The 11,428-nt window shown below is 44.4% G+C and overlaps 1 protein-coding gene across 1 annotated transcript; it reads right to left on the minus strand.

The window, feature by feature from the left end:
- Window positions 1-2,607: 2,607 nt before the first annotated feature.
- Window positions 2,608-5,257, minus strand: LOC134286844 (uncharacterized). Its single transcript, XM_062848530.1, has 2 exons — window positions 2,678-5,257; window positions 2,608-2,625 (listed from the first exon to the last, which is right to left on the minus strand). The coding sequence occupies exons 1-2, from the start codon at window positions 5,255-5,257 to the stop codon at window positions 2,608-2,610; spliced, it is 2,598 nt and encodes an 865-aa protein (XP_062704514.1).
- Between the last annotated feature and the right edge of the window lie 6,171 nt (window positions 5,258-11,428).

Below are 11,428 nucleotides of genomic sequence, written 5' to 3' on the forward strand. Positions count from 1 at the left end.
TACTCGCACCAAGGAGTCCGGTCCTGGGTGTGTAGCGGTCACGATACCTATTTTCCATACCTGTGGTGGAAGGTTGTCTTCGATCAGGATCACCACCATTCCAGGTTGGACACTTGGTGAGGTTGCAGTCCATTTGCTTCGGGATTGGAGAGACGTCAAATATTCCCTGGACCATCGGCCCCAGAATTGTTCACGAAGCTTGTCCAAGTAACGCCACCGAGAAAGTCGATTATCTGGTATATCCTTACACGACGGTTTGGGGATAGATTCCAGAGGTCTGCCGATTTGCAAATGCGCTGGAGTTATTGGAAGAGGTTCATCGGGGCTGTCTGAAGCGTTGAACAAAGGTCTTGAGTTCAATATTGCTTCCACGTGAGTAAGTATCGTTCCTCAAACGTTAGCGTTGCATTCTGAAGAGTTCTTCGCAGGTGCGTTTTGACACTCTTCACCCCGGCCTCCCATAAGCCACCGAAGTTAGGGGCTCTGGGAGGGATGAAGTGCCACTCTATTTCTCTTGTCAGCAAAAAGTCATTGACGGCTCTGCGATGGACCTCGCTTTGGAGATTCGTATAAAGCTGATGAAGCTCATTTGAAGTCCCAACAAAATTAGTGCCATTGTCCGAGAACATTTTGCGCACCATGCCACGACGATTGATGAAGCGCTCCAGTGCAGCGATAAACGAGGCAGTGGTAAGGTCAGACACTAATTCTAGATGTAAGTTTTTCGTTGTCATGCACACGAACACGGCGATGTAGCATTTCAGAATCTTCGGACGATATTTCCCTTGCTTCACAGATACGGGTCCCGCATAGTCTACACCCGTGTACTCAAAGGGAGCAGCGACGTTTACCCGTTCCTCAGGAAGGCTACCCATTAACTGCTCGAGTTTGCGTGGCTGAGCTCGGAAACACTGGATACAGCCACGAGTAATCTTCTTCACGGTGGACCGACCCCGTAAGGGCCAGAACCGTTGCCGAACAATAGCCATCAGAGCTGAGGGCCCCACATGTAGGTTTTCGACGTGAAGAGCTCGGATGAGCATCTCGGTGATAGGATGGTTTGGCAAAACCAGAGGATGTTTAGACTCCAACGGAAGACTCGACCTTTGCAGTCGACCGCCTACTCTCAGTAAGCACTCATCATCAAGGAAAGGGCTGAGGTTCGCTAGCCGTTGCGGTGTTTCTCCTTTCTCGAGGCGGCGAATTTCGTCAGGTAATTCTATTCTCTGGATCACCCTAACAATGCATTTCAATGCTGCTTGCATTTCAGAAACTCTCAGGTATGATGTGGTAATCCTCATAGCCTTATCTTTGCAGTTTCGAACGAAACGCTGGACGTACGCAATGATGCGTTGGAGTTTTCGGAAGTCACTGAACCTTTCAAAAATCGGCAAGATTTCTACCCCCTTCACGACAATTGTTGTTGTCTTCAGCTCCGGAATATCGGATTCCCGGATTGGACAAAGTTCAGGATCGCAGTATTCTTCTTGGCTCAAAAATTCAGGACCATTCCACCAAAGAACATTTTTGCTTAACGGTGCTGGTAGTTGGCCCCGAGAGACGACGTCAGCCGGATTCTGTCGGGTGTTGATGTACTTCCAAACGAAATCAGCAGTCAACTTGTTTATTTCGGCCACACGATTGCGGACAAATACCTCCAAGGACCCAAGTGGTTTTTTCAACCAGGCCAACACGATCTGACTGTCACACCATAACGAAACTTCCGAAAAGTCAATCTCTAACACTCCGATCACTTTCACTACGAGCCGAGCCAAAAGCAAGGCAGCAAGCAGTTCCAGTCTTGGTATAGTGGTGGTTTTTAGAGGTGCCACCCTCGATTTGGCACACCCGAGGCACTGCTGTACCGTCACCCAAAACACTTCGCACATACACGCAAGCGCCGTAAGCAGTAATTGACGCATCCGAAAACCCATGAAGTTCGTAACGTTCCACACCAGACAACTTAACACATCTTGGCACTCGGATTTGATTCAACTTGGTCAACGATTTACGAAGCGCCACCCACTCTTTCAGTAGTTCACCTTCAAGTTCATCGTCCCAATTCATCTTCGAAGACCACAACTTCTGCATTATAACCTTCGCACAAACTATCACCGGTTGCACTAGGTTGCACTAACCCCAACGGATCATACAGTTTCGAGATTTCTGACAATACGTGTCGCTTCGTAAATGGCTGCTCTTCGGCCGCTTCTGGCCAGCCTTTGAACATAAACTGATCGTTATTTGTGTCCCAGTACACTCCGAGTGCCTTTATTCCTCCATTATGTCCACTTTCATCAATTTTCATTAACTCTTCTCGTTCTTCTTCAGGTACACACTCAAGCACTGTCGTTGAATTCGCGCTCCACTTGCGAATTGGAAATCCTCCGGCAATCAGCAACTCCTTCACCTCCAACAGCCGCCGTCCTGCTTCTTCTTCCGTGTCTGCTCCGGAAAGCATATCGTCCACATATACATCTTCCAACACCATTTTGGATGCTTCTGGAAATCTTTGTTGCTCCTCCGTTGCTAACTGCACCAAGCACCTGGTTGCAAGAAAAGGTGCAGCAGACGTCCCGTATGTCACAGTAACCAATTCCAACACTCTCAATGGTTTTGACGAATCTTCTCTCCAGAATACCCTCAGGAATGGGGTATGGCAAAAATCGATCCTGACTTGCCGGTACATTTTTGTGACGTCGCCGGAGAATCCATAGACGTGTTGTCGGAATCGGAGATCCACAGAAAATATATCGTTCTGTACCGTTGGACCAGTTTTCATGACCTCGTTGAGGGAGTATTTCGACGCCTTAGCGCTGGCGTCAAACACTACTCTCACCTTTGTTGAAGAGCTTGTCAGCTTAAACACCGCATGGTGCGGCAGGTAGTAGCGTGGCATCCCTTGAACGTCATTTTCTTCTTTGATTTCCTTGCAGTGGCCAAGCAATTCGTACTCCCTCATAAATTGAATATACTGGTCGCGTAGATCTGGTTGGCGTGAGAGCTTACGTTCCAATGTGAAGAATCGCTGTAACGCCAGGCTTCGATTGTCTTCAAGTTCAGCTACTGCTTCCCGAAATGGCATCTGGACCACAAAGCGACCAGTTTCATCTCGGCGAAAGGTTTCCAAGAAATGCTGCTCAACTTCTTGTTCTTCGGTGTTATGAGGCGGAAGTTCGGCGACTTCCTCAATGGCCCAAAATTTCTCCAAATGACCAGCCAATGGATCTTGCATAGCAACATTAGACAACAAAATAGTGTCACTCACCTGTTGGTACGGGTCGTATGTACCTGTGATGATCCATCCCAGATCGGTTTCCCGCAGTGATGCAGTACCGTTGCCTAGTACCACCTTTTCGAACCGTAGCAAATCCCAGACGTAATTCGAAGCCAGAACCAAGTCGATTTCACATGGCCTGAAAAAGTCCGGATCCGCTAGCTGCATTTCTGGAGCAATATTCCACGATGACACGTCAATAGCTACGGATGGAACGATTCCAGTTGGCTTTTCCGAAATCAAGCACGTGATAGTATCTTGGAAAGCACAATATCTCGACGAAAAGTTCAAGTTCACTCCTTTTGTTACTTGGGTCTTCACTGAATTTGCACCAACTACTGTTATATTGCACTTCAAGGTTGGCAAACCGAGCACCTGGGCCATTGCTTCTGACAAGATGTTCGCCTGTGACCCGGAGTCCAACAGCGCGCGGCAAGGGTGAAGGCGACCGTGTGCATCGATTACATCAATTATCGCCGTTTGGAGAAGCACTTGTTTTGTAGAACGTACAAGGCCGCCCCCGAGGCAGGACGTAGACACTGAAACACTTTCACTCTCAAGATGATCGGCGTCTGCTTCGTTGACCACCACCGGATGCTCTGCAATCACTTCTTCCGGATTATCCTTTGGCTTTTGTGACACAGAACTCTCCGATTGTCCTTGATGAAGCATGCTGTGGTGCTTCTGGCCACACTTTGGGCACGTCCTTTGCGACGGACATGTTCTGACCATATGGCCCTTGCGCAAGCAGTTAAAGCAAACTTTGGCATCTCTCACTTTTGCCAATCGCTGCACAATGCTCATGTTTTTGAACAGGCTACACTTGAAGTTTGGATGATCGCCTTCGCACAGCTCACAGGTAATTTCGCTGGATGTGGTAGCTGCTGCAGAAATCTTGGTTCCCTTCAGTGCTGGTGCTGCCTTTGCTGCCGTTTGTTTGTATGAGGGTAGAACAGATGCTGCAGACTCACATCGCTCCAAGATAAGGCAACGTTTCTGTAGAAACTCCATCGTATCTTCGTAATTTGGCAAGTCACCGTGCTCTATCGTAGCTTCCCAAAGCTCTCGGGTTTCTTGATCTAGCGCCGCCGACAGGATGTGAATGATCATCAGTTCCGAAACTCCTTCCAGTGGCTGTCCATGGAATTTCAAGTTCTCCACATGCCTGGAGCACTCGTCGATAAGGGTGCGCAGTTCTTTGGATGACTTCTTGGACACCTTTTTCAGCTGCATGATGCCTTGGATATGAACATCGATAATCAACCTCTTGTTTTCATATCGTTGTTCCAAAATCTGCCAGGCGTGGTGGTAATTGTTGTCTTGGATGGTTTTAGCATCGATCATTCCTGCCGCGCTTCCAACCAGCGATTTATCCAAGTGGAAAAGCTTCACGGCATCGGAGTCTTGGGAGTTCCGCATCAAGTCTTGGAACATCGATTTAAACTTGGGCCAGTTTTCGTACCGCCCGTCGAATGTTGGCAACGGGGCACGAAGCGCCTGCTGGTGAATGACGACCTGCGGCTGACCGTTTTGATGTCCACCGGCGGGAAGGATCGCTCGACCGTGGTTTGCTTCTGCTGCATGCGCTTCCATCAGAGATTCGATGGTGACCTGCACATCATTGTACAGCTCTTCGAATTCAACTAGCTTGGCTTCTTGAGCATCATGTTGGTTTTCCTGTGCAAGCTGCATGACGGCATCATGCACGTCGTTGAATTCAGCGTAGTACTTTTCCACATTTCTCGAGTGTACTCGTAGTTGTGCCATCGAAATGGCGAGGGGGTCGTCGCCGGCTGCAGCGATCGCAGCTCGGATTCGCGACATCTTGCTTTTCACTGCTCCGCGTTTGGAAATCATCGACTTCAGCTCCGCCATCTTTTCTTTCTTCGCTCGCTTCGGTGTGGTCGAGGAAATATTCTGCTCCGTCTTGATTTCGGGGTCGCGATCCGTTTCTGGATGATTAAGCAGAGCACGCCACATGAGCTTAACCAGTTAGCAGCGAAACCGCTATTATTCAGGAAGCAGCAAGACCACTTTCGAACAGTTCCAGCTCTTAGGAACCGATTCGCAATGGCGTCACACAATCACTTTTTCTCTGCACACTTAGCTTCTTTGTTTCTGCTCGCATCGCACCGGCGGAGCGGCCATCTTCTTTTCACCGATTCACTTTTTCACAACTGAACTGTTCGTTTTTCAAGCACTCCGGTTCTCATCCGGTTCCGACGGACCAATGTTCAGGCTCAAACCCAGCCTGTCGGAATCATAGGTGGACTGTATAGTTTCTTTCGCGTAATAAAAACATAGTTTTTCCACTAAGCCTAACACTTTTATTCGAATTCAGTTCGTGTTACAACCATACGCGACGAATAACCGAGAACAACTGACTCATGGCGCACAAGCCAACAAAATCGCGCCCTTCGATCATCAATGATCAATGATGCCATGAGTTTTTGGGCGTGTTGCCAAATATAACAAATTTAACATAGTAACCTTTGGCAATAAAAAGAGGAGAATGAAAATTTTGACAGCAGTTGAATTTTTATCTTCTAAGCGGAAGGACATCCGCCTACAGAGTGATTTAGTAAGTTAGTGAGTGAAGTAGTGAATTGATAAGTATATGACTGAGTAAACGAGTAAGCTAGAAATTAGTGAATTAGTGAACGAGTGAGCTTGTTAGTGAGGGCATGTGTGAGTAAATGAGCGCATTAATGAGCAAGTAAGTCAGTTTGTGAACCTGTTAATGAGTAATTGAGTGAGTTAGTTACCCTGTTTTTTTCTCTGTTCGAGACATAATCACTTCGACCATTACTTGATCTATTGTGGTATACCCCGTGCAGTCTTGTTAGCGATCACAGTCTTTGACTCCTTTTTTGTCGATATTCGGCTGCCTTTGTCTCCAACATTCGCAACACAAGCGATCAAACTACTGTCCGGAACAAAAATGTCGAATGAATGCGCTTGACCACGATTGCGTCTTCGGGATATGGTTCGGTTTTTGTTATTCCTGTCTTTCCCATAAAGAAAGCTGTTTTGTAGATATGTATGTGTCGTAATCGATTTCTCACACACGAATAAACTAATATTATTGCGGATTTTTAGAAAATTTTCCACTTTGCGGTAGCCGCCGAGTCCTACCGCAGCTGTCAAAGTCCTACCGCAGCCATGAAAATCATCGTATCATTGAAAAGTTAGGCCAAATCAAAGCATGCATGCGAAGTAAAATGTTCTGAAAAACAACAACAAGTAATGATCATCGGCGTCGTATCCAAGGCTTGATCCAAGGTATCCTTGGACTGACTGATGATACCTTGCTCAAAATCATCAGTCTGACAGCTGCGGTAGCTTTTCAATCTTCCGTAAAGTGGAAAATTTTCTCTAAATTAGCAATATACCAATCTTAATCAAAATTGACTGAAATCTTGCGAAAAGCTGGAATTAGACAAATGTCACCGTGTCAGATGACGATTATTTGATTCACTTTTTTGTTTATTGATCTTCGTTCTACCGCTCGTGTTGTGTGTAAGAGGTAGCGGTCGCGCTCGAATGAAACAAAGCAAGCTGACACCCGACCGCGGCAACGAAACGAAGGTAGTGAAAAGTGTCGAATGTTTACAAGCCTGCCCCGTGTCCTGTTAGTGAGTAATGCAGTGAGATCAACGATTAACGATCAATCAATCAAATCTGACTATACATGTCAATGGTTGCTCCTCCGTGATTGATCTGAGCTGGTACCAATTGCACTGAGATCCAAATGGATAAGGGCTGGGACACTGCACTTATTCTCAGAGTGCAATTTAAGCAGCTCATACATTTTTTATCAATAACGGCGCTGGCCACGTCCTTATAGTCAGTTGGGAAGGCAAAGGAATGTTAGAGTGTGCTGGTTGTTGCTACTAAAGACCGAGAGCACCTCTGCATCCCCACAACCAGCACGGACTGGGGTATTTGTTACACGGAAAGGATGGATGATTTGGGAGTCACCGTTGGGTCGGTGATGCGATTCATGGATAGGGGATATTTGTAGTGTTCGTAAGGTGACAGATTGTGTGGTGAATACTATGAAGGACAAACGGCACAGTTCACTTTGGTTGCATAACTTGTAGGCGTTATATACACTGTGCTGTGAAAGTTGGAAGGAAGAGAAACGATTTTTTGCAATTCGTTTCGGTTCTAGCGATGACTATGAACATATGTACACTCCCGTTCAAAAGTTTGGGGTCACCCCCTCAAAAACATGTCATTTTTTTAAGCCCATATCTCCGCCAATTTGCGTCCGATTTCAAAACCCTAGGTTTCATTCAAAAGATAATAAGTCAAAGAAACTTTGAACATGATTTAAGAGAATCTTTTTCAAAAAAAATTGTATGTAAACTTAACCCAAAGTTGCCAAATTTTCCAAAAAATGAATATAAACTTACGGCAGTGTCGCTGGAAGTTGGGTCGACCAAATTTAAAGATGAGAGCGGTAATATGACCCATTTTCTATTAGCTTTCAACTGCTTTTTACAGAACTTAGCTAAAAAATCTAGGAAAAAAGTTATTAAGTAAATTAATCCTTGATGTAATCGACCAAAAGTTTGGGGTCACCCCTCAATATGATGTATCGGCCAAAAGTTTGGGGTCACTTTCGTAAAACATGGAAAAGTGATTTGGTGATATCTTCGTCATCTATAGTTCAATTTTTATTATTTTTGGCTCATTTCAAAGATAATTAACTAAATTTATGTTTGATGTCTTCAACTTAACGTATTTAACGATTTTTGTATATAAAAATGTTATGTAAAGTTAGCACATTTTACCACGCTTCAAAAAATGAGGCAACTTTACGTTAAGTTTTAGTATGTAAATTTCAACAAATATGTGTGGTTCAATGTCTATGCAGTAAGTATCATTCATTTTGTTTCAAATAAGCCAAGAAGAATTAAAATTGAATGAAAGATGACAAAGATATCACCAAATCACTTTTCCATGTTTTACGATAGTGACCCCAAACTTTTGGCCGATACAGCATTTTGAGGGGTGACCCCAAACTTTTGGTCGATGACATCAAGGATTAATTTACTTAATAACTTTTTTTCTAGATTTTTTAGCTAAGTTCTGTAAAAAGCAGTTGAAAGCTAATAGAAAATGGGTCATATTACCGCTCTCATCTTAAAATTTTGTTGACTCAACTTCCAGCGACACTGCCGTAAGTTTATATTCATTTTTTAGAAAATTTGGCAACTTTGGGTTAAGTTTACATACAAAATTTTTTGAAAAAGTTTCTTTTAAATCATGTTCAAAGTTTCATTGACTTATTATCTTTTGAATGAACCCTAGGTTTTGAAATCAGACGCAAATTGGCGGAGATATGGGCTTAAAAAAATGACACGTTTTTGAGGGGGTGACCCCAAACTTTTGAACGGGAGTGGATATACATGAGTTGTATATGTAGAGAAGAGAAAAAGAGAAAGTGGATAGAAAGATACAAAGTAGGATGAAAGGGACGGGCCAGGGATTGAACCCATGACTTTCTGCATACGAATCAGAAGCGGTAGCCACTAGACCACCAAGCACGTCGTTAGTGAGTAATGCAGTGAGATGGCAAGTAAATGAGTGAGTGAGCGAGTGAGGCGTTAGTGAGTTAATGGATTAGTGAATGAATGAATCTTTTAGTGAGTGTGGGTAAAAATTAATAAAAGTGTAAGTGAGTGGTGTAGTGAGTTAGTAATTTATTGAGTTGGTGAGTTGCTTAGTGCGTAAGTAAGTGAGCCTATTCGTGGTGTAGTGGTGTAGTCAGTGATGTAATGAGTAAGTGAATGATGTTAATGAATGAGTTAGGAAGTGAAGTAGTAAACTGGAATATTGATTAGTGACTGAATTGATAAGTGAATGAGCAGATGAGCAAGTGAGTGGATGAGTGAGACTATCAGTGAGTGATGTAATGAGTAAATGAGTTAATGAGTGATGTAGTGAGCTGAAATATTGATTAGTGACTGAACAATGTCTGCTGAGATCGGATGCCCTACTGCAGGGGAAGTTCCAGACGGATTCAATGGGTTTAGGGATTTTATGGTGCTCTAGAGCGATTTCGGAGGTTGCTTAGAGTTTCAGGGGCGCTTTCGAGGGTTTCGAATGTTTTCTGGGGCTTAACAAGGTGTTTGAGATGTTCACATGGGGTTCCAGAAGCATTTTGGAAGCAATAAGGTTTCAGGAGCGTCACAAAGGGGTTTGTGGGAGATACAGAAGAGGCATTTCAGAGAATTTCAGTAGATTTTCAGCGGGTTTTCAGAGGCGTTACAGGGAGTTTAAAAGGCGTTTTCCAAAAAATTCGGAAGATTTCGAGGGTGTTGCAGGGTTTTCTTTGAAGCATTAGAGGGTTTCAGCGCGTTCCTAAGCGCTGGAAGGAGTTTTAGGGCTATTTTCGGGGGTCCAGAGAGTTGCAGGTACGTTACAGGGGCCTGAGGGGGCTCGGAGGTATTTCAATCGAGTTTCAGATTTTAGGAGCGTTACAGATCGTTTCAGGAGGTTGCATGGGGTTTTTGAGGGAATTTTAGTGACAATTTTTGATACTACTAAATATCAGAGAATTTTCACTGAGATAAAGAGGCGTTACGGATAGTTTCAGGTGTTTCGGGGGGTTCAGAACGTTACAGGTGCGTTCTGAGGGAACTTCCGGTGGTTTCCGATGGCATATCTGTGATTAATTGAGCGGGTTTCATAGGCGTATCTACCTACGATTTGTATTTTATGAGCATTATGGAGATTTCATGAGCATTTTGGGGGTGTGCTAGGCGTTTGACGAGGTTTTGGGAAACATTCCGGATTACATCAAAAGATTTTCAGCAGATCTCAGGGGCGTTACAGGAGGATGCAGAGACGTTTTCGGGGACCCTGCAGGCTGTCACCAGAAACAAGGACTATGAACCATGAGTTCTTATTACCAAAAAACTGGGGACAAACCGGATGTCACTAGGGTTCGGTTTGGTAGAAGATCTTTCACCGCAGCACGAAAAGATGATCTACCTACGTTACGGGCTTCGTTACAGATCGAGCATCTTTAGCATCTCCCCTCAATCATTCATCCATCATTACGGGTCACCTGACACCTTGGATTGGGGTTCCCTATTTGGTGGACATTTACCAAATTTGATGGAATACCTAGGCAGATCTTGGATTACACAAAGGTCTTCTTTTATACGGGGGATACGTACCGGAGTGTCCAGTTAGCCTGGGCTTTGCATTGCCAATCCGGGGTTCGATTCCCGTTCTGTTCGGGAACTTTTTTCGACTTCCTCGGGCATAATGTATCATCATTGTACTTCAACTTGCCTCACAATATCAAACTTCATGCAACGACCGGCAAAGGAAGCCATTCAATAAAAAGTTGTGGAAGTGCTCAGAAAACACTAAGTCGAAGAGAGGCAGGTCAAGTTTCTGTGGGAACGTAGAGCCAAAGAGGAGAAGAAGGCGTACCGTGTTGAAAAACCATGTTAATTCGGCAAACCGTGTAAAAAACCGTGTAATTCGGGAAACCCGTGCAAAAAACTGAGGGACATTTGAAAACATTTAAAATGTCCTCACGTTAAGATATTTAAGAATTGTTTCAAAGAGTTCAAGTGAAAAGGGGGAAGGGGGTTAGTGCAGCAAGGGTGGGTTCTAGAGATTAGTGAGAAGGGGGTAAGGAATGGTTGATGGGTTTTGGGAGAAGAGTTCATACTGGTTTCAAGTAAGGTTTCAGAGGATATTTAGTGATATTAAAGACGGATTAGACGGATGAAGCGAAGGATCATGGAGGCTGTCATGAAGTGTTCAAGAGGATATAAGGCTTTGTATGGTTGAGGCATAAGGTTCAGGGATGTTCCAGGAAAAGTTCAGCAGATCTACATACGTTAGCAATGGATTTTTCTTATCCTTCTACTGATGCGCAACATTGTACAGGTCTATGAAACTTCACTAGGTTCACTAGAGTAGTTTTGTCCAAACATGTTGGAGGACCTTCAAAGTATCGCTGATATACGCCTCCAGATCTACAAGCGCAATAAATAGGCTGTTGTTAAATACATGATACTGTGCAACATCCTACAGGCCCATAAGGCATAGTTCTATAGAGAACTAGATTTAAAAGATGTTCTAGGTCACTCAAGAACTTCCGCGAGTTAAGGGTTCAAT

This window comes from Aedes albopictus, chromosome 2, assembly GCF_035046485.1.
Source record: "Aedes albopictus strain Foshan chromosome 2, AalbF5, whole genome shotgun sequence".
Taxonomy (NCBI): Eukaryota; Metazoa; Arthropoda; class Insecta; order Diptera; family Culicidae; genus Aedes; species Aedes albopictus.

Excerpts from the sequence above, each read along its gene's own strand:
- LOC134286844 (XM_062848530.1), bottom strand. The coding sequence starts at position 5,257 with ATGTGGCGTGCTCTGCTTAATCATCCAGAAACGGATCGCGACCCCGAA.